The sequence below is a fragment of the Anolis sagrei genome, chromosome X (assembly GCF_037176765.1).
Source record: "Anolis sagrei isolate rAnoSag1 chromosome X, rAnoSag1.mat, whole genome shotgun sequence".
In the NCBI taxonomy this organism is placed as follows: Eukaryota; Metazoa; Chordata; class Lepidosauria; order Squamata; family Dactyloidae; genus Anolis; species Anolis sagrei.
The window spans coordinates 35,109,121-35,133,492 of NC_090034.1; the positions used below are offsets into that span (position 1 = coordinate 35,109,121).

At 42.7% G+C, this 24,372-nt stretch overlaps 1 protein-coding gene across 16 annotated transcripts in view; it reads right to left on the reverse strand.

The window, feature by feature from the left end:
* ARVCF (ARVCF delta catenin family member) overlaps window positions 1–24,372 on the reverse strand; it is a 537,576-nt gene that overhangs the window by 130,239 nt on the left and 382,965 nt on the right. For all 16 annotated transcript variants that reach the window (XM_060785841.2, XM_060785850.2, XM_067473177.1 and 13 more), the window contains 2 exons: window positions 20,523–21,130; window positions 1,724–2,226 (listed from right to left, as the gene is read on the reverse strand). In XM_060785841.2, coding sequence (XP_060641824.1) covers window positions 1,724–2,226; window positions 20,523–21,130 — 1,111 coding nt within the window. The remainder of the gene's footprint in view (window positions 1–1,723; window positions 2,227–20,522; window positions 21,131–24,372) is intronic.

Consider the following 24,372-nt stretch of genomic DNA (forward strand, 5'->3'; position numbering starts at 1 on the left):
TCCCTGCGAAGAGAACTTTATCCATTAACATTTTCCCCAATGGAAAAGAGAGCTCATCTAATAGAATTCTCTCTTGTTAGCGGATTGTGTAGATTTAGAGAAGGTTGGGTTTAGGGTTGGTTTTTATTTTATTTTATTTTGCCTTGTCTTTCTAAACATTATCTTGATCACACATGTTAATTTGCAAGAGAAGTGCCAAAGGGTTTCTCACACCAGTCGGGGGCAGAGTCTTTTGATTCCTTCACAAAGCGTGATCCCAAACGGCTGAAGATTTCCAGCTCCACATATTTTTAAACCAGCTATTGTAAACATCAAACACCAGCTTCAGCATTAAGGTTTATTCTTTTCAAAGAAGATTATGATTGCTCTGCATGGTTAGGAAAGGAGGAGAATCTGTATTAAATTCTGGCTTTGCAAACAATTAAAGCTGCAGGCCCAGTGGCCAGGGGGAGGCTTACGTTGACGTTTGGTATCATAATATTTTAATAGGCCTAAAACAGTGATAGTTATTCAAAAGATAATCTTTATGCTTTTTTCTCTCCTGAAGAAAAAGAAATGACTAGTACTGTTTGCAGGTTGTAGGGAAGGGGAAGGTCGGATGGAGAGAACAGAAGCGTTTGCCTCACTTATCAGCAGTGTTCAAACTCCCAGCTTCCTGCACGCCACCATGAGCCACAAGGAGAGGCAGGTAACAAATACATTATTATTGGTATCATCATCATCACCATCACCATCACCATCATCATCATCATCATTTTTCCTCTCACTCCTATCCTCATCCTGAATTGGTTTCCCAAAGATGCCAGAGTTAAGACATTATTCCATGTCTCTTATTCGTACTAGCTTCCTGAGATACCAGATTGAGTTCATTACATAAAACTACTTCTTACTCCAACCTTCACTCTGATATCGCTCTGTAAAAATTTCAGAGACATCTGTTTTCTCTCCCTTATGTTTACTCTGACTTGGCATATTACGTATTATGTATACTCATATATAAGGCTAGAAATTTTAGTTTAAAAAAATCAGTACCAAAAACCTGGGTTAGCTTATTTACGGCTCAATGTATATACTGTACTTTATCTCTTATCAAAAAGGAACTAGGCCATTTTCTGAATTGAGAAAGCTCAATCCATCCTGGGAGAATCTAAAGCAGTGATTCCCAACCTTTGGTCCTCCTGTTGTTTTGGACTTAAACATCTGGAGGACCAAAGGTTAGGAACCACTGATCTAAAGGAAGCACTGATCTCCAATACTGTGGAAAAAATAAATGGGGTCATTTTTCCTCCCGCTCCCATAATACTAAGATCCTGATTTGTCCAATTAAATCCATTGCTGGGATATTCAAAGCAGAAAAAACATTTCTTTACACTGGTCATGAATGGCCACCAAATGAAACAGTTTAATGGATGGATCAGACAAGTTTGTGGAGGCTAGATATGGCTTTTCATTATGACAGCTATATGTTGTTTTCTAATATCTCAATATCAATTCCTATATAATATGAGCGAGAAGGTACTGTTTCTTTCATGGCTGACTTGCAAGATTCCCTAGATGTATTTGACTGGTCACCATTGGAACAGAATTCTGGTTTTGGTTTAATCTGGCACATATCTTTTGATTGAAAAACCAAACATCTCCATCATTACAACATAGGCAGTAAAACTAAGAAAAAGACCACCTTGACAAAGAAGTTGCTACTAGTAAGAATACAGACACTGACCTGTAATGAGCTCCCGCACTTCCATGTCATTTGTCTTCCGCAATAACCTGATCAAAGCTGGGATCCCATCACAATTCTTTATTGCCACTTTGTTCTCATTATCCTTCCCATACGATATGTTTCTGAGAGCTCCACATGCTTTGCGGTGCACCTCCGGCTTTGGATGGTCTAGCAGGCTCACCAGGATTGGGATCCCCTTGAGATGCCGCACATCCTTCTTAATTTTATCGTTCTCGTAGCAGAGGTGCTGGAGGTACGCTGCTGCATTGGACTTGACGGGATCAATGGGGTGGCTGAGCATGGCAATGACTTCGGGGAGGTCGGGGTCCCGCCACCGGGGGTCTTTGCGGATGCTATCGATCGAAGGTGAGCGCTTGCCCAGGCGGTCAATGCTCGCCATGCTCCCTCTTTCAGGCTGTGCCAGAGGCGCTGCGTAACTGCCATGCAAGTATGGGATTCTCTCGTCAACAATCTCAGTCTCAATAGGGTCATCATAGCCCCTGCTAAGAGAGCAAGAAGAAGAAAAACATTAGATTGCACTCTCACTTTAGAATTTCAAAATAGTATTCTGGACTTTAGGAATGCTGCTCCTCCCTTTCATCTTCAAGGCCAATTTGATCTGTCTCACTGTTCATACAAACTGCAGTTCGTAAGAAGTTTTCACAAGTAAATGGCATATTGGCTTGCTAACATCCCAGTTTCCTTACAAGGAAGAAGTGACACCTGCCCAAGTATCTGGTTCTATTGGTCATCAATTTAAATTTCACACAATGCCTCAGATGGTGGCGGATTCTCTTTCTATAGAGGTTTTAAAATAAATGCTGGATGGCCATCTGTCAGGGGTGCTTTGATTCTATGTTCCTGCTGGCAAAAAGGGGTTGGACTAGATGGCCCCTGAGGTTTCTTTCCATTCTATGATTCAAGACAGTGTTGGGTAGCTTTGTCACTTTTGACAGTATTTATTAATTTTCTACTTCTTTTGATTGGATTTTAACTTTTCTGTCTTTCTCCACACAGATCTTAGCCATGTTATTTAATGAAAGAAGATGTTGAGCAACCATTAAGAAATATTTCAAGACTCAAATGGGAGGAGGAAATACAGTCTGCAAGCCAAGGCTGAAAAGACAGCTCTTATTTTCAGGTACTCAAGTCTGAATATATGTGTATGTGCCTTCAAATTGTGTGTTTACTTATGGTTACCGCATACATTCCTTTGGGGTTTCCTAGACAAGGAACCCTAAGTGCTGGTTCTGCCAGTTCCTTTCTCTGAAATACAGCTTGCATCTCCTGGTATTTATTGGCCACTTTCCATCCAAGCTCTAACCTGGGGTGATCATGCATAGCTTCCAAAATCAGACATGATCTGGTAGCTTTAGGTTATTTAGGCAGGTTGATACTTGGGATTTTTCTCTCTCTCCCCATTGCCTAAGAAATGGAATCCAATGAACTCTTTATAAGGAACTAGTAATTATGCTGAATGCTTGTGGGGGGGGGGGAGCAATGGGGTGTCCAATTGGCAATGGCCTCCAGTTCAAGGGTATTCTTACATGACCAAGGATACCTGGATCATGGATGGAGAGCTATCACACTAGATAAATTCAAGACGGTGCATAGATGTGGTATCAGTGGCCCATCTAACTCAGTATTTTGACTTCTGGCTGGCAGATATTCTCTAGCTATAGCTCTTTCCCAAACCTAGCAGTTGTATCTTTGAATTGGAAATTCCTAAGGAGAGAAACCAGGACCTTATGCATGGAGAGCATGTGCTGTTTCATTGAGTTAGGGTCCTTCCCTTGATTATAAAACATTTCACATTTTTGCCACACATCTATAGTCACAATTTCTACAATGAATTCTCAATGCCATGCACCCAGGCCTTCTGTCTGTCACTTACTCCCTTTTTTCTGAGGCTACCTCTGAGCCCCAGTTGCCCATGGGCTCATTCCCTCACCTTCAATTATTTCAGCTCCTGATTAACCCCTGGATCGTGTGTAAACAAATCAGAGCCAGAACCAAATCAAGGCATTATCGTCTCAGGATAACTAATCCTCTAAATGAGCCTCTTGTGGCACAACTGACACAAGTGTTATCAAACACTTCCACTATAGGATTACTTTAAGATGAAATGATAAATAGGGAGCCCGAGGAACTTGGGGAAGATGGGGGAAGTCAAAAATGAAAGAAGGAAGGGAAGGAAAAATACAGAGACATGTTCATTGATGTACTTCTTGAAATATGTATAATTCATTAGTTTTCAGGGCTTCAATTTACAGTGTCTCATCAGCTATTACGTCTGATTTTATGCAGGAGAACTGTTTCCACTCCTCAGTATAAAGGAAGATAACAACATTGCATTCATATCAATATTTGTCTGTGTAAGACACAATAATAATGAATGCCTAAAGGCCATTTCCAACTTCAGGTTTTGGCTTGGTCTCCTCATACACAACATAAGCATGTGATTCACTTTTGCTCCTAATGCTGTTCTTCTCAGTTCCAAATGGCCAGAATGGGGTCTTCTAATACCAAAATGAGCTCCTTTTAAGTTTCAAGGGATGTTTAGAGTTGCAAAGTATCCTTCAGTGATGGGACAAGTATGGAAGAGGCTCAGAAAACCAAACAATATCCTCCTTGGAGCAAGGAAATATCAACATTTATTCCATACTGAATTCAACAACCAGTGACACCAGTGGAAACAGAATGCTCGTCCCCACCAGGACCCCAGGCTGAGTTCGTCCAAGCCAGAGCTTCTTGACTTTTGATCCTCCAGACATTTTGGCTTTCAGGTCCCAGAAGTAGCAGACAGCTTTCACAAAGGTCAGTAATCCCTTGTGCTGAAGTCCTAAATATTTGGAAGACCAAGATTTGAGAACCACTTTGGTCCTCAAGATATTTGGAACTCCTAAGCCACCCACTTACTCTCATCTGTTTATTAGATTTCTCCTCCAGAAATGGAGGTAGAGCAGAGGAAGACAAGGAAGGATCCCTTTCCTCACATTCAGCATTTTATTCACAAATATAGCACTGTGCCTCCAAATATCAGCTGTTGGTGGACATAAGCGGGGGGGGGGGGGGGGGCTATGGTATGAGGGCCAGTCCTACCATTAGACAGAATATGGCAATGGTCTGAAGCGGTAAGTGCAGAGTTGTAAAAGAGTTGTGTCTGCCACACAACCCATCCTAGAGTTCCTAAGATAGACTGCTGCTTTGGATCTGGCAGAGGATCCAAAGCCTCTTTGTCAGTACTGAAAAAAAGATTCTGCTGCCAATAGATGGACTGGAGAGGAGAGCCCAGAATTGGAAGCAAAATGTCCCTATATTGTATTCAGGGCAGGATACTCAATGGTTCAATTGATGTAATTGTTCCGGGTCATTCACTGGCTATGGATCCAGTGTTGGAGCAAAAGATGCAGCTTCTTTCTTCTTCTTTCCTCAACCTGTCATTCATGTGCTCCTTAAATAAATAAAAATCCCTATGATCAGGCAACTAGTTGCAGATGCGGCAGGGCTGGAAACAGATTCACACATGAAAATGTCTGTGCCGTGTTCTCTTTTTCTTTTCTTTTTCCTGATTATTATTTATCTATTACTTAGAATATGCCACCAATGCAGACAAAAGGATCCTTGCTTTGCAACTGGACCTCAACACCTTAATCCAGCATTCATGTCATGTTGCACTCATGTCCTCTTTGTAGAGCAACAGGACTCCAGTTGCCTACTGTGGGCACTGAATTCTGCATTGGAAAGATATTTGTTCTGATCTAGAAAGGCTCAGGTTTGTAAACAACATGGCAGGTGGAGGGAAGGGGGGGGGGCTTTTTTCCTCTCAGCGAGTACCTCAGACAGCTTACAACATGAGTTAAAGCAGAATACAGCTAAAGCCAATCATGCATGCCCCTCATACTCTAAATTCCGCCCTGCTGAGTAGTTGGATGTGAGACCACCAATTAATCCAAGGTGCTGTAGGCTATATTTCAAAGAAGGCACTGGCAAAACCACCTCTCAGCTTTCCTTTCTTAAGAAAACCCTCTGAAATGGGGCACCATAACTTGATAGGGGACTAAGAGGAACACACAACTTAGAACATGCTGAAATGTTTCCCTCATTTGAATGCAGAGATTTGACAAGTTAACTTTTTTACTATAGTTCCCAGAATCCCCAAGCCGGCATGAGGATTCCTTGGAATTATAGTATTTAAAAGTAACGTGTCCAAGCTTTCGAAGTGTGCAAACATATGGAAGAATAAATGAAACATGGCCATCAACTCTAGCTTGTCAAATGCATACATGTAAAAAAATCAAGAAGAACCTCCTTCCTCACAACCATCAATTGTGCACCTACCAGCGACACCTTCTGACCATCCAGACCTGGCTTGGAGGAAGCCGATAGCCATGTCGGTAGCTCCCCATCGTCAGGCCAGGAGCAGCATGCTGACAAGGGAACCCATCGCTCTTGGAGACGCAAGTGATGCTAGCTTAGGAGTACCCAGAGCAACTATAACCCACTGCATTGCGATGAAATTGTACCTAAGGCTGTTTTTGTTTGGACTTTGCTCTCACCAAGGAAAGCCTCTGTCAATGAGCCCATTATTGCAAAACAAACAGGATTACAGGCCACATAGCCATCCAATTAGTTCTTATAGGCACTCACCTTCAAAGAAGATTAGGCCTCTGAAACAATTTCCCAAGAAGCTACAAAAACACAAGCGCAACAAAGAAGGAGGCTTTGAGTTCTCAACGTAGCCTTCCCTTTCCAAACACATTAACAGTCTACATGGAAAGTGTGTATAAGGTTTAAATGTGCAATTAACCTTCTAAAGAGGCCATATGGGTTCAAATTATTACCATTATCATCATCATCATCATCATCATCATCATCATCATCATCATCTCCCTGGATCAAGACCCAAAGCAGCTCGCAACCTGAAAAACTATACAATTTTAAAACTTTAGGATAGCTAATGGTATAAACAGACAACGGCTCTCGCATACTAGTACCCATAGTGCATGGAACCTCAAGTTCTGCAGCTGGCTATGGCCCTTGTGAACTCAGGCGTTTCCCAACTGGCCATGTTCCCTTTCTTGTGACTACATTTACTTGTTTCTTCTCATTCTGAAATGACACTGTTAAGGTTGTGGGCAGTAAGAGTTTTGTGTTAACATATTAAAATATCACCTATTTTTGGTCTTGCCCATCACTACAATGCAGGCTTTGGGAAACTCTCTGAAACTAAAACTGGCCCTTGCACTCATGGAGGTTTACCACACTTATCATAATAGTTTAGGATGGTTTTTGAATATTTCTGCAATTTAAGTTGGGATGGAGCTGACATTTGCTATTCCCAAGCTCAGTCAGTCCTTCTTCAGTTCCTCCATAGCTGAAGAAAATGGGACACTTTTCCTTTTGCAGCCACTTATCCAAAGAATTCCTGGGAGTGAGGGGAGTATATTTTGGTTATTGTGCCCTTGAAGTGGGCTTAGATACTTCCAGAGGTATTGGGGCAGAAGGCACCAACGTTTCAGCTGAGGAAGCATTAATAGAAGATGTCAGAGTTTGGCTCAATAAGGGAACCAATTGGTGCTCTATAGTTGAAAGAGACATAGTAGCAGATAGCAAGTGCCATGGCCAGCTCCGATAGTGAGTACGAGGAGTCGCTGGAAAGGCCAGGGGAGGAAATGCAGGTCAGGCGCTATCAGCAGCCTCCCTAGACTAGCTGAACTATTGCTGAAAATTAGCCTTCAGCAATAACAATCACTCCCCAGCAGTCTCGGCAAGTATGAGACAAATACATTGGACCCAACCATAAAGGAATTGGTGCAAGGCAGGCATCCTCAGATGTTGTGAGTGTTGTGGCTCACTTTGAGCCTGAGCTTTCTGAACCTGAGTTTCCTCAAGATGAGGAGGATGATGGGTTACAGATTTCTGAACATGTCCCTGTTATTGAGGCAGACAGTGTTGATTCTGAAGAAGAGATGGCATTTCTGTTTCCCAGAGAAAGGAATGTTGTTTTAGATAAAGATAGTGAAACTTCACAGCTGCAGGTGGAAGAGTCTGCTCCATCTGGGAGTTCAGTGCCTCTTGGTTCCCAGGGTGACCAGTCCCAAGATAATGAGGTATCCGGCCTTGAAGATGGTGGAGATTTGATTAGAGAGGACCGTTTGCAATTAAGGGTTCGCTGAAGTGCGCGGCTTGCCAACAAACGGGAAATTCGAGGTCAACGTAATGCTTTCATGCTGGGGAAACATATTTAACGATCCGATTGACGTCTATCCTTTGTCAGTGCAATGTTGCTTATACCCTGTTAACTTCTCTGAAATTACCTCGGCTTTTGGGAAAAGCTTCTAGCTCTTTGGGACTTTGGTTTTGTTCTTGATTTTGGGGGACTTTGTCATGCTGCCATGGATTCTTGTTTAACCAATGCTAAAGGATTATACTTCATGTTATTTGCCTTTGGATCTTTGAAACTTTGCCTTTGCATTTAAGACTCTGTTTTTATTTATTATTTATTTATTAGATGCACTTATTGACCGCCATTCTCAGCCCTTACGGGCGACTCATGGCGGTGTACAGTACACATAAAAAGACAGTTACAGAGGCCAGTATCAACAACATATGACTATACAACAAATACAAACTACATAAAAATCCGCTTCGTCTCTTAGTAGAATCATAGCCAGTCTCATTTTCCTTATACCATTCCAGTTCTCATTACCGTAATGTTGTTGCTTAGCACTTAATTAAATGCCCTCTCGAACAGCCAGGTCTTAAGGCTTTTTCGAAAGGACATGAGGGAGGGCGCCTGTCTGATGTGTGCCGGGAGAGTGTTCCACAGCCGGGGGGCCACCACCGAGAAGGCCCTCTCCCTCGTCCCCGCCAGCCGTGCCTGTGATGCAGGCGGGATCGAGAGAAGGGCCTCCCCAGACGATCTCAAGGTCCTCGTGGGCTCGTAGGCCAAGATGCGGTCAGAAAGGTATTTTGGGCCGGAACCGTTTAGGGCTTTGTAGGCCAAGACCAGCACCTTGAATTGGGTCCGGTAGCAAATCGGCAGCCAGTGAAGCTGGGACAACAAGGGCGTTGTGTGCTCCCTGCTACCCGCTCCAGTTAGTAACATGGCTGCCGCACGCTGGACCAGCTGAAGCTTCCGGGCCGTCTTCAAGGGCAGCCCCATGTAGAGAGCGTTGCAGTAATCCAGGCGGGATGTGACAAGAGCGTGTACCACTGTGGCCAAGTCAGACTTCCCGAGATACGGGCGCAGCTGGCGCACGAGCCTAAGCTGTGCAAATGCTCCCCTGGTCACCGCTGAAACCTGGGGATCCAGGCTCAACGATGAGTCCAGGGTCACACCCAAGCTGCGAACCTGCGCCTTCAAGGGGAGTGCGACCCCGTCCAGCACAGGCTGTAACCCTATATCCCGTTCGGCCTTGCGACTGACCAGGAGTACCTCTGTCTTGTCTGGATTTAGTTTCAGTTTGTTCGCCCTCATCCAGACCGTTACAGCGGCCAGGCACCGGTTCAGGACCTCGACAGCCTCCTTAGTAGCAGGTGGGAAGGAGTGACAGAGTTGGACATCATCTGCGTACAGATGACACCGCACCCCGAAACTCCGGATGATCTCACCCAGCGGCTTCATGTAGATGTTAAACAGCATGGGGGACAGTATGGAACCCTGTGGCACCCCACAAGTCAAAGGTTGTGGTGCGGAACAGGAGTCCCCCAATGACACCTTCTGGGTGCGACCCTCCAGAAATGACCGGAGCCACCGCAAAGCAATGCCTCCAAGACCCATTTCCGCAAGGCGCCCCAGAAGGATACCGTGGTCGACGGTATCGAAGGCCGCTGAGAGGTCCAGGAGCACCAACAGGGACACACTCCCCCTGTCTAGCTCCCGGCGCAGATCATCCACTAAGGCGACCAAGACCGTCTCGGTACCATGCCCCGGTCTGAAACCAGACTGTGCCGGATCCAGATAATCCGTGTCTCTCAAGAATACCTGGAGTTGTGAGGCCACCACGCTTTCCATGACTTTGCCCAAAAAGGGGAGATTGGAAACAGGCCGAAAGTTGTCCAATTTAGTGGGGTCCAGTGATGGCTTCTTCAACAGCGGCTTTATAATAGCCTGTTTTAGGCTCGCTGGAATCTTGCCTTCCCGAAGGGAGGCATTCACCACCACTGTTACCCACTCGGCCAATCCCCCTCTGGCCTCTCTCAGAAGCCAGGATGGGCAGGGGTCTAGGATGGACGTGGTGGGCCTCATTCCTCCAAGTATCTTGTCCACATCCTCGGGTTTCACAAACTGAAAAGAATCCAACAAAATAGGACAAGCAGGTGCTCTCGTTACATCCACAGAGTCTGCATCTAACGCGGCGTCCAGCCCAGAACGGATCAAGGCGACTTTGTCTGCGAAGAACCGAGCAAATGCTTCACAGCGCGCGACCGAATTGTCAGGGCTCCCACCTGCAGAGGCTATTGAACTTTTGCAACTTTACTTCTATGTTTTTGATTTTGCTTTTTCTTCAATAAACTACAAAACCTACAGCCTTGGTGTGTGGTGGTGTCTTGAGCAAGGTGAATCTATCCTGAGTTGCGACAGTGAAGTCTGTTGGAAACTAGGACAATGGGGTTTATATATCTGTGGAATGTCCAGGGTGGGAGAAAGAAGTCTTGTCTGTTGGAGGTAGGTGCGAATGTTTCAATTGGCCACCTTGAAACATTCACATTTAATGGCTTAGCAGTTTTAAAGGTGTGGCTTCTACTGCCTAGGGGAATCCATTGAAATCCCGCCCCGCCCCCTTTCAACAGAAAGGAAGAAACCATGAAAATGAACAAAATCTGACTACCAGTATTTTTAAAAAACCCTCTAAAATCATAACAACAAATAAAGAAGAACATTCAAAAATAGGGGAACTCCAGATAAGAAAAAAAAATCAGGGACAGCTAATCACCTCTCAACAAAGGATTCCTCCAGGCAGTAGAAGTGACACCTTGAAAACTGCTAGGCCATTAAATGCAAATAAAGGTAGCCAATTGAAACATTCACACCTACCTCAAACAGGCAAGGGTTCTTTCTCCCACCCTGGACATTCCACAGATATATAAACCCAATTTTCTTAGTTTCCAACAGACCTCACAACCTCTGAGGATGCCTACCATAAATGCAGGAGAAATGTCAGGAGAGAATGCTTCTGGAACATGGCCATTCAGCCCAAAAAACTTACAGCAACCCAGTGATTCCGGCCATGACGATTTCGACAATACAATGGCTGAGATCTTAGGATATAGAGGCTTAGCGGGAAGTCTTGTTTTAGCAGTCAACATCATTGTTTCCTGACTGAAACCTAATTCTGCTACTGTTTGGATGCTCAGCATTTAGGACCTTAGATTGTGACCTTGGCTATCGTTTGCTCCTGACCTGACTATAATTCTCCAGCTTAGCTTTGGTAACTAAACTTTGGACTGCAGCATTGGCTTACTCTTATCGGTTGTTGTCTAGACTCCGTGCTTTGATCCTGGATTGACAAGTGGCATGACAAGTGGCAAGTGGCAAGACAAGTGGCATGACAAGTGGCATGTTTACAAGAGCAACAGAGATCATATAAGTGGCATGTTATGGGTTGGAAAGGCTAGTCTGGAAAACTCCTTCCCACTGTTAAAGTTTAAGACAAAAAGCTCTATTTTGCCTCAACCATGTGGTTCTCACCCAGACAGAAAAGATAATATAAGTTGGATATTCACAAGCTAGGCTTTAAGACCCTGGAGAAGCTGAATTAATGATGTAGAGAAATGCTTTGAGAACTTCCAGATAATCTAGCCATAAAAACTGATGGAAAGGAACTGGGTTTTGATGGCAATGCATAGCTTGTATGCAAGTGAGGAAAGGGTTACCACCAAAACTCAGCTCTAGAAGCTACCAAAAATCTTCACACAGGCCCACAGCAACAAATATGTGTGTGTGACAGAGATTACGAAGAAGCAGCTAACACAATGAAAGATATAAAGGCACACAGAGCAAATCTACCACAACAGTGGATTTGTTAGCTCAGCTGGGCAATTCAAGGAGCGAACAGTGCAAAATGATTCAATGGCCTTTCTGCTGCTAGACGATAGATATATTAATTGTCAAAACACTGTGGGGAGAAAAGAAGAGGGATTGCCTTAAGGACTGAAAAAGAAACAAATGAAAATAGCATCACATAAAAGCTGGAGGGTGGGAAATGTGGGGCCAGGATCCGGGATCATGATTCACACACAACAAAAGAGGAGAAAGATAGTTTGTTTATTTTCAGCTCTCTGGGTGGAGATGAGGAATATTAGGAAGGAGACAGATGAGCTCCAGGACTGAACAAATGGGCATTGCAGCGCAGGCAGGACTGAGAGAGGATGAAGGATTCTTGGCAAGGCTGGAAAGAAGATGAAGAAATATGACCACAGGAAAGACATCCCTATAAAAACACATAGCGAATGTGACAGGAGGAAGGGAAGGAGACAAGCAAGATATCAGTTGAAAGCAGGGCACCAAGACGGTAAATCTGGGGAGGGGTGGAAGAGAAGGTGATGATAGCATCTTAAAGCTTCATAGATATTTAGAAAGAGAAGAAGGATTCGATACTTCTCTGAGAAGTGACACTGACCAAGTCTGAGGCACTGTTTGTTTATGTGTTTGTGTGAAATAGAGAAAGAGAGACAAAGCAATGAAGGAAGAAAGGAAGGAAGGACCTATACTAGGGATGGAAAGAATATTTTCTTTAAAAATGAGAAATGGCCAAAAAGCAATTCTTTTGAGTGATGAGAAACCCTGACAAAAAGAATCCTGGACTGATATTAATCACAGTTTAGGAATAATCCTTGCCACATAGAAAATGTTTTCTGTGCAAAAGGATCATGTGTGAACTTTCTGCAGAACAAGTCCTGAACTGCAAACAGGTTTCAAAAACACTGCATCTCAGAAATCGTCAGATGGGTACGCCAGAGAAGATAGATTGGACTCTGATTAAAAACTTCTTCAAAATATAAAACGCCGTAACCACCGGAGGCAACCAGGGGACTGAGGATGATGGACAATATTTACTGGCATTAATTCAAATAAGGCTACATTGGAGGAGATGGGTGGTTAATATATTCATCCCGCCCACATACTATCTTTTCATTCTACTCTATTCCCCCCCCCCCTTCTTTTCTTTCCTTTCCTTATCTCTCCCTATCATATCACTCACCGTGGATTTTATTTTATTGTATTCAAGTTCTAAAGCACTACTTTCACTCTTATTTTTCATGGTTTTGGTAATGTAACCCTTTTATATTCCTTAATAAAATATCATCTAAAAATAAATTGTGTGGTTTTGGAAGATTTTCTCACAATATCAAGAAAATTGCAAAAGTTCCTCATTGCTCCCTTCAAGAAGGAAATTAGTAAAGTCCATCCCTAACTGATACATATATAAGACGTACAATAAAGTATAGAATGAATGCTGCTGTTGAGAGCTCCAGGAAGGGAGGAAGAGGAGATCAGGCAAAATTCACAGAATAAATATATCAACAATGATACCCAGCTCTGGTGGTATCTATTAAACCTCCATACTGGGAAGGAAAAGAAATCATACAGCTTGGAAGTTAATTTTTTGGACTACAACTCCCACACTCCACCTTTGAATGAAGCCAATGTAGTCTAAAAAAGTAAAATTTCTGAATTCTGTTGAACTTCCCAGAATCATCTGATAGGGTAGTGGACTCAAGAAAACCTTTGGCTGGACCTAACAGGGCTTACTTCACATTCTTCTGTGATTAAGACTGGATTAAAAATGAAGACTGGCATATGCATACATAGTGCTACGCAGACAGATGGAAAATCTGTGTTGCATTAGAAGACGGTCTCTGAAGTGCAATGCTACTCTCTCCTCCACCACATATTTCCAATCTATATTCAAATGTGACTGTTATGAAAAATGGGTCAGCAGTGAGAAAAAAGAGAAAAGAGAGAGAAAGAGGGAAAGAATAAGAGTGCAGAGCAAACGGCCAGCTACCTGTCCAATTGCATATGTAAGCAACTGACAATTAGCAAAGAGGTGTTTAACCTATCTGCTGGAATTGCTGGCAGACAGAATGAGATTGTTCAGTTGCATGTAGGCACAAAAGACAGGCTCAGGGGAGTGCCTATATAATGTACATATATAAAATTGTAATCCACTGTTGTCATTATTCCTATGGGTTAACATTAAGAGGTGAAGCTCCCATTTCTGAATTAGCTCAACTAGCGCAATACATTGCATACACTGCTTGACTACGGTTGTCTGAGAAATCTTCAACCAAATCATGCATGGAGCCAGGGGATCAAGAGAATCACCTCCTTGCTAATCTAAATCCCATGAGGGAAAATGCAAAACTTTTCTGCACTGTGAGAAGTTTTTATAGCATTTTCACTAAGTGAAATGTCACACAAATTGTGTGTGATGGTGTTATTTTCTTTTTGCTTGTTTAGTTTTTTTGAACACATTAGAATTGGTGCTGCCTTATTACATGGACTGGGAGAAAATATACGCACCGGACAAGGTGTCTGCTCTTTTGATCAGTAATCCTGCCCAGTTGTACCTGCGGGATCTCTATAAGTGGAGAGAAAGACAGCTTTGCTTAAGAAATGAGAAACAAATGAGTGTTTGAGGTTTGTTCCTTCCATGCGAAAAGATACGTCAAATGCTCCTGCTTACATGATCTCTCAAATACATCTATGGCCTCTCATGTAAGAAGAAAGGGCTTTATTTAAGCTCAAGTCCTCTGCAACTAAAAAGGACTGCAGCATGATCTCAGTTACCATCCTTAGGATACAAGCCTTGGACAGATCCCAATAAGCAGTTGCAGGATGAAGAGCCAAAGAAGGGAAAGTTGGGTGATGGTAGAGTTTCCAGGATCTAAACAATAACCAGCGATTCAGTCTCAGGCATATATCTGCAGAAAGGGTCCTTCACTTCAGCTATGCCCACTCTACTATTGCCGTGGCAGGCCTTTCTTCTCAAGATGAAGAGCCAAAGCCGGGACAGTTGAGTGTTGGTAGAGCCTCCAGGATCTAGCACAACTGCCAGTAATTCAGTTTCAGGCATATATTTGCAAAAAAGGATCCTTCACTTCAGCTATACCACTCTACTATTACCCTGAGTTCTAGGAAGGCCCTTCTCATCAGGAACTGGGCTTCTCCTCAGCCCCCTCCAAGTCTCTCAACTTTCTCCAAGGCCCTCTCCAGTCAGGCTGCCCAGCAAAGCCTCTGTCCACTTGGCACTCACATCTTTCATTGAGACCCTTCCCAGCCCAGGCACTCAGGTCCAAAACAGATGCCTATAACCCATCTCCTGTTCTGGAAGTTCTGACTTCTCATCCCCCCCCCCCTCCCCACCCTGCATTGCTGGTCCTCCTTGAACCTCCATCCCCTGCAGAGACTTTAGCTGAGGCCAAGAAGCCACTCTTCTTTCCTCCTGAGGCAACTGGGAGCTGCAGAGAAAGTGCCCCTGCTGAGTCCTCCTCTTCCACAAAGAGATTTGCTCAGAAGCTTCTGGTCAAATCATGGAGAAAATGGGAAGACTACATTTTGCTTCCAGGGAGGAGGTAGAAATCTTTACTGTGGTAGGAGCTGATGCTTCTTTTCCCATTGAAGGAAATATTTACAATTTGTGTTAGCCGCTCTGAGTCCCTCAGTGAGGGAGAGTGGGTGGGATATAAAACAAAGTAAGTAAATAAATATATCCCTAGCCAGGACAGTGAGTTGAACTGAAGACAGCTGACTTGAGCGAAGTTAGTTGGCTCTGTATGATCAGCTATCAAGGCATGCTGAGATTTCTGAGTTGCCAAAATGGTGGTGTGAAGCATTCCCTGTAAAAAAGAGGGGTGTGGGAGAGCGCAGAATATGGTAATCACTATTTTTAGAATCATAACTTGGCGAGAAAGTATTACCTTGGCAGGGGAAACCCCAAAGTTTAGTCATTTGTGCTAAAAAAAAAACCCCTCACTCCAGCATCTGAGAAGGTTCCAGAATCAGACATGTGGGCAAACACCAAGATTTCGATTAAGCCTGACTGTGTCTCCTTTTGCCAGTCCAAGAAAAGTGGACAACAAATGTCATCCTGACTATATTCTGATGCTGCTTGGCCACATGTCCTGGTTTTCATCTGTGAAATGTTGCAGGGTATGCATGCTTAAATCCAATGCTGGTGGACTACAACACACACCACTGCTCACTACTTACAATGAGGGCCAGGACTAATGTCAAGACCCAGAAGCCTTAAGTAGAGCGAAACACAAGATAAAGAGTTCAAACACAGCCTTATTATGCAAAAATAGTCTCAAAGCACTTAACTTCAGTGCAAAGAGTCAGAGCAGCAATTTGGCATCAAAAACAAAGCGATACCAACAACAAAAATATAACTCGGATTATAACGCTGTTTAATCCGGGTTAAACTCAAAGTTCAGCAATCTGCTCAAAAATTAACACAGTACAAAAACACAGTCACAGAAGATGGAAAACGGAGTCCCAAAACGATGCAATGTTCAAACACGAAGTTAGCAATGTTTAAAGTCCAAAAAAGCCAAAAGCGATAGTCAAACCGGTCCGTGGTCAAGCCGTTGAGTAATGTGAACACTGGAATGCAGGAATCAAGGGAACACGGGAACACTGGAAGCTGTAGCCCAAGGATCCAAGCTTGAGAGTTGGCAGTAACAAAGATTTATGTCCCATAAAGACACTTTGCCTTCTGCAAAGAGCCATACATTTTGAACCCACTTTTATCCTACAACTCCTCATTAGAGGATGATGAGCTCCCCACCCTTTCCTCATCACTCTCAGCTGCATCCATCCCCGCAGCTGAACCTGAGGGCGCATCCCTCCACCTCTGCCAGCGTCTGCCAAGACTTAGAGCTTGCCAAGTGCTCCCCGGTTGCCAATCCCCTGTGAACCCCTCAAATTCATCACTGGAGGTGGGTTGGTTACAAATGTCCCTAATCTGTTGAACACGGGTCCAATCCAGCTCCTCCTCCTCTCCCATATCACTCCCAGACCCATCACTCCTTTCAAACCCCATGAAATCCTCGTCCTCCATAGGAGCACTAAGTATTTCCCGGATGCACTTCCTCTGAAGCTCCTCATCGGACTCCAGATCGCGAGTAGCCCTCTTTACTCCCCTGTTTTCCTCCCCATCCCCCATTGCACAATCGGAGAAGCCCTCAAACGTCTCAGAATCACTTGGGGCCATGATTATTTCCCTAATGCGCTTCCGCTGTTGTTTCTCCTCTAAATCCTGCACAGATCTCTTCTCCCTTCTACCAGTAGTAGTAACGTTACCATAATTCTGAACTACAACAACTAATGTGAATTGGTAAACTGTGGAGGTGACGCAGACATTTGACCTGAACGAGATCTTGTTAACAGCTTGTTTATTTTAACTTCTTTTATACCGAGGGTTGTATGTTGTATGTATGACTATGTTAATTGCGTTATGTGTTAAATGTTTTGATACGGCCAATAGGCCAATCAATAAAACATATCTATCTAATGTGAATTGAAGACTATACAAACTCTTTCCAGGCCCAATCTGAGGTCAGGGTGTTAACATTCCAAGATCTAAATATCTGGAACCGCCTTATCTGAAAGAGCATTCACACTCTGCACAATCCATGCAAATAGTTCCTGGTGCAACTTCCCAATCTTCCAAGATCTACTAAGTAAGTTAGAGAATGTCAGGAAGAGGGACAGTTGAGTAATGGCCCCATCACTTTGGAAGGTCTTGTGCAGGGTCTTAAGTGAACTGTGAAAAGTCTCGTTAGCTTTTCAACTATCCTAGAGTGGTTTTATTCTGCAGTTGCATCTGTCAACTGCTCCTACTTTTTCTACGTTATGTATGTTCTACATTATAACTTTACAGGTGGAATGAGTTTGTGTTTTAGGGAATTACAATCTGCCTTCAGAGGGAGATACAGGAGACTATAAATAATTAATAATGAAATTAAATCAAGAAATAAAATGCATCATGGCGAGTAATTGCAGCAACAACAACAACAACAACAACAGAAGTAGTGAGGGGGAGAGGAGGAAAACAAGAAGTCCACATCTTTGCTGTTTCTCAGTGTTACAACAGTGTATGCTTCAGCTGCCCATTGCCAGTTGTATTTTATCCACTGGCCAAATTTCATTTATTGCTATAATTATTAACCTTTCCAAGACTTATTGAAAATCGATTACTTCCCTCACTTCTAAGTGAAGATAGCTGCTGGGCTCTCTCTTCACGTCCAATCTCTGAGAGATCGTTGTTTATACCAGGAGGGGGAAAACTGTGACAGTAAATCAGTGCAACATGCTACTAAATGGAGAAATGAATGCCTGAACAGAAATGTGGCAGAAAGTCTTTTTAAAGGGGGAATTGGCCAAGTCATGGGACACAAGGGATAAATCATCTGCACTGGGTCCCATGTGGCATCTTGAGATGAAAAGTGAGCCATGGCTCTGATACAATCATTTCCTTTATGTCCAATATTTGGCCGATAAGTGCTTCTGTTTATAATGCCAACATATGTGTCTCCAACCTTACACAAGTAAGACTTACACAGTCTTGGGGGCTTATTCAAGTGCAAACTCCAGAAAAAGAAAATCTAAGAGGAGAAGACAACCAAAATTGCCGAAATGGGGATGGACAGAATAGACACTGCTGGCACTGGCAATGCTTTGTAAATCTTTGTTATATCTTGATGTGACCAGGACATTTGTCAATAGATCTGGTGGCCCTTCTTTCCAACTAAATACACTTATAATTACAATCAATCCTGTGTTTGGTTTTCTCAATGGATGAGCTGCAGCTCTTTCTTTACAGTCATTCACCGAGATGCCCCCATGATCAGTGTCTTTCAGAACAAGCCTTGAAACCTTGAGCTGCCTTGACCTCATAGCATTACAAAAGTAAAAAGCCTGAATGGTAAATTGGTGACTCTGCTGGAATGAGACTGGACAGTCTAGGTTCAAGCCTCCAACCAGCCATGAAGCTCACTAGATAGAGGAGATTTTGAGCAAGTCGCTATCTCTCAGGTTGAACTCCTCCTCCAAATTTTTGTCAAAATGAAGGTCAGGAGAACCAAAGATGTTGACCTAAGCTTTTTGATGGAAATCAGATATCAAATAGACCACTGGTTCTCAACCTGTGGGTCCCCTGGTGTTTTGGCCTACAACTCCCAGAAATCCCAGCCAGTTTACCAGCTGTTAGCTGAAGGCCAAAACATCTGGGGTCCCACAGGTTGAGAATCACTGAAATAGACAAAAAGGCAATATAGAAAACATGTCAGCACCAGCAGATGAATGTAAAACAAGAGAAACTGATTCTTGTGAGAAGCGTGCTCTCCACGTTTAACATTTATCCATTCTCCTTCCATCTCTAGAAATTCAGGTAGTAGATGGCCCTTCCTCTCCCCGTTTTATCCTATAGTTTTGTTAGTTAGTGAATAACACTGCTACTTCTGCTGTTTATTCGTGTTCTTTTGTAGACACACCAGCTTGGTTTTTTTTTTTAAAAAAAATGAGATTCTACCTGGATAGAACTACCTTGACCATTTTGTGGTGGCTCCTACACAATGTCCTTGAAAAGCCAAATTGCCCATCAACTCTGCAAACTTAAAGACCACCCTGTTCTTACTCCTACAACACACCAAATCTGGATCTGACAAGAAACTCCAAATTGAGACAAGAAGAGGCAAAATTAACAAAGACATTTGATGAAGCATGTCGAGCTGGCAGCTATGTGACATCATCATTATATTTATTCTTGTCAGTTTCAATTGTCATCCAGTGCAGATCTTGCTTTTCAGAAGAAAAAACAAAGAGAAAAAAAACCCCTCAAATGAACATAAAAAAACTCCCCCTGCAATCAAAGGCTAATTACTCTTGAACTTCATCATTAAATAGAAAACATTATTTATTGTCAGAGGCTCCTTGGAAATGAAAGATGAGGGCTAATGCATTCATGCAAAAATTGCTTTGGGTATTTCTGAAGTCAAGAAGAGACAACACCTTAAATAGCAGACCCTGCACTTGCCTCGTTACATTTCTACAAGCAGCATTCAAATTAAATTGCTTGTCAAAGTGCCTTGATCATATTTAAATACACACAGAGAGAAACACACCAAAAGAAACTCCAAAAGAGGAGGAAGAAACTTCTTCTTAATGTCCTGAATAGATTTTGTGGTAGATCTTGTTCAATCAGTTCTCTGGTACTCAGCCTTCTAAATGGCCTAAATAATGTCAAAATACAAAATTCAGTCTTGGAAAAAGGAAGACCTTTTAAAGAAAGAAAGCCCTCCGGATATAAAAAATTTATGTCTTCCTTTTCAGACAACCTTCTAAATAACAAACCGGCATTTTGGAAAGCTTTCTAGGAATGAATTGTGTATGGCCTGCCTTTTCTCTCCTTACAGTGGTTTTCAGTTAAACTGATAACAGCCCATTGTTAAATGGGTTACCTGCTCAATCCTACAAATGAATATTGCATATGCAAACAACTAGCATGTCTGGAAGAAGGCTAAGCTAGATTCCTTATTCATAACAGAATCAGCTATGTTCACATTGATGTAAAAACTTTTTTCTCTACACAAACACCCTGAATGTTTAGGAAAGAGCAAGCTAGCTTTCTAAACCTGAAGCCCTTCAGATGTTTTAACTATACAATCCCAGCATTCCTGATTGGCTGAGACGAATGGGAGGACATCAGCTGGAGAAAGCTTCACTGAACAATACTCGTGGGAATGGATGCATAAAGAAAACAAATATCCAGCAGACTTGTTTTACCTTCCTTTGTGAGGCCTTCCTCTCTCAGGCATCCCAGCCGATGTCCTGCGGTTCACTGTTGAGTATTCTGGATCAAGCTCATAGCCCTCATCATCGACCCCAAGGCTGCGGTTATCATCTTCAAGGCCATATGGCTCTGGCTGGAATCGTTCTGGCTGGGAGCGGTTCAAGTCTGCATTGCTCCCTGTTGGCACCTGAGGTTGGGGCAGTGGGCCGTAGTTGTCCCTTCTGCTTGGCAACGTGAAACTACCATCCTCTGGCCGGTAATTGTTCCCCGGGACGTAGGCATAACGTGGACGGTAATTTATGCCACGGGACAAGCTACCATAGTTGTCAGAGAGGTCTCCATAACCATCGTGGCTAACGAAAGGGCGATACTGGCCATCATGACTGTCTGGATAGGAGTCATTATAGCTGTTGTAAGATCGGGTCAAGGTCGAAGAAGCCTGTGGTGTGATGTATCGCTCCCCATTCTTCATGTGCCGTCTGTCTATAGAGTCGGTGTAACTGCCCATGGGAGACGATCCATCCATCACAGGGAGGCCGTCAGGTCCAAGTGGCACTTGGCGCACAGTCCTAGTTGTGACAGTTTTGACCATTTTAGTCACCTGAAAGCAGAAAGATTTTTGCAATTATACAACTTTTCTCTTCTTCGAAGTACCATATCTTAAGACTACATTTTAAACTGTTTGAGCAGTATATCACTTCCATATAGTACCTTTACAGAACAACCCAAGAGCCACTGAAATTCTAAAATGCTTCAACAGGAATACAGTGATCAAGGGAAGGACTAGTGTTACTCAACCCTGCTTTGGTTAGACTTCACCTGGAATGAAGTGTCTTAGCAGGGATCCTGACAAAGTGGAAAGTGTCTTGAATCAAGGGAAGACAATGCAAGAGGAAAATCCAATTTTTTTCTTCATCTGTCTTTAGTGCCATGGTTCCCATTTTCCTTTCCCCCCTCTCTGGCTAGTTTTGAAAGAGATGGGAAATTCAATTACAGACCAAGAATGTCCCAGCTGTTCAGCCCTTAAGCCATGGAAAGAAGAACCAAAGACTCTGGGACAGAACTTTCCAAGCATTTGATATTGGTGACATGCTTTTCAGATACGCATCATTTCACAACACAGTAATTGTGTTACCAGCAAAACAGAGGTTAAATGAACCCCTTATAAGAGAAATGCAAACATACATAAAGTGAAATAACAAAATGTATGGGGACACAACCTATCTCATGAAAACCTTCCATTTATGGTTTAAAAAATACCGGTATATGATCTATTGCTTATTTCACATAGACTCAGAGTTTTCATGTTACGTTTGTGCAACACACCTACACATTGCAGCTGACATACAAATATGTCGAGACCCACATTTTTGGAAAGCTCTGCTCTGAGAGATTGCCGCATGAATAAAACTGCTCCTCTATGGCTAAAAGGTGTGTAAGCAAGGGAGTGATGCTACCTTTTCAAATCCTTTATCAAATCCCTATGTAGGGATTTGATAAGTATTACATGCGATTTAGCGTAACCCTTATTCTGGCCTTTGCTACTGATGGGAGAGGACAGGGCTGGGAGCACTCCCTCGTGATGTTGTGAAGAAGTGAATTGGAGTTAACCCCACATGCTCCTACTAGTTCTTTCACATATTATCTAAGAATACTAAACACTTGCATAAGGCTGATACATACAAGTATTTAGGAATGATGATGATGATGAGTCTGAGAATCAATATTTAAAGATAAACTAAGAGTCTCTCTTCTCCGCTCCTCTCGCTCACCCACTACTTACAGATTGGCTTGAGTCCCAAAAAAGGATTTACTGCATCCATACAAAAAAAGCCCCCAAAACATTCATTGTCCCATCCATCGGGGGAGTAGGAATTCCACAGAGCTTTAGAATAGTAATAACAATTGCTCCCTCTCCTTATAGTTTACCATTAGCCATAAAAAGATTTGCCCATAAAAGGAGGAAAATGGAGTCATTTAAAAATACATTCAAAAGAGGAATAGAAATCAACACATTAGCTTTCACAACCCCAGGAAAAAGGACAAAATAATCTTGAGAGAGAGATCAAATGATTTTCAAAGCTTTTAGGACATTTTTCACAAATCAACACATATTTGAAAAAATAAGCATTGCCATTCCATCTGCAGTCTAAAACGAAGCCCAATGGTTAATGGATAAATCCATGCTTGGAGAATGCAGCGATTTAGAAGTTGAGAGACCCAGAGAGAGGGAGGAAAGAAGAAGGAGACAGTTAGATCTACAGCAACTGATTTTAGAAGTAATGATCAATAATAATAATAATAATAATAATAATAATAATAGACCTTGCTGTTTAGAGAAGCATAATTCTCTGCTTTGGCAACAGGGAAGCATGAAGTAAGAACAGCCCAGCAAACTGTGAGCATCTTTTCCCTAAGACATCCACCAGCAACTGATACATTCTTCTAATGAAGTCCTACGAAGTTAGAAAAAGCAGCATGCCAGGATCCCTGCCAGCAGAATAATTAAGCAGCCTTGTGATTCAAACAAAGCAATGCCAGCTACAGACATGGATTCTGCAGTCCCAAGAACTAAAGAAGGCTTCCTGCATCCCAAAGAGGAGGGGGTTCATCAGTAATTAGGTTCTCTGCCACAGCTCCAGTCTATTATTTCCTTTCTTTCTTTTGGTTGTTTCAGTATAAATGAGAGGGAAGGGATCTATATGTATAACAGTCATGCTGGTTTCTGGGACATGATTCTGGCCTGTCAATCACATTGCCAATGTGCCATTTGGAGTCAGTCACCAGGTCAGGAAAAAGGGACTGGGCGAAATACAAAGGCATCTTGATCTCAGTTATAAATACTGATACTCTTTTCCAAAGAGCCTAGTAAAGAAAAAGCCATTCTCAAAGGATTCAGATCCACAGACAGGCAAAGAAAAGCATGTGAGCATGCTTTCCAAGTGTTGCCAAAGTCAGAGGTATAAAGCAAAACAAGTGTGTTAGCTTTTCAGATCCAGGTGCCTCCCAGGGGCTACTATATGACTACCTCCTACCCTGCTTCACCAGGTTCTCTACCTTGTCGTCATCATCATCATCATCATCATCATCATCATCATCATCATCACCTCTTCTCTTTAAGAATCCTTTGTCATTCACAGTTGACCAGAAAGAGATTTTTCTGTGTGACACAATATTTGCAAATTATTTTTCCTGGAAAGAGAAAAACCAAAAAAATCCTGAACAAAGGCCCTGCCTCATTCCCTGAAAAGGATTTGGCCAATGACAGAAATGAGGGATCAGTGGCAATTCTGCTTTTGATCTGCCTCTGTAGCCTTTAAGGAAAGATTCCGTTTCAATTAGTTTTCTTTGGAACTTATAAACCTTGAATCACATGAGGAGGCAAGAGCAATATTTGGCAGACTTCTCATCTCAGATTAATTACGTCTGAAATCATCTCAGGCTGGGTTTACTGAAAAGCTTCATTTGAAAAACCACACAAAGCTCATTTTTGAAGACTCCGCAGCCTTCCCTCCCAGCATAGGAACGTGTTACTTAACTTTCCAAATCAAAGTAAGATAGCATCCCTTTATTTAGTATATTGTGAATTGTACTATCTTGAGAAAGGAGCATCTTGGATGAAAACTCCTAGGCTCATGCAGCCATTCTGGGAGCTTTTCAGACTGCATCTTTTCCAAACTCAGCTTAGACATGTAGGAAGTTGGGTAACGTATTAGGTATGGCTGACTCCAACTCTGGTGGTTGGCCATCTCTGACATTGATTTTTCTTGTCTTTGAGATTAAAAAAAATATCGATGGATATTTTAAGAAATGTAGAATTGTTTTTGGAATGTATTGTCAGGA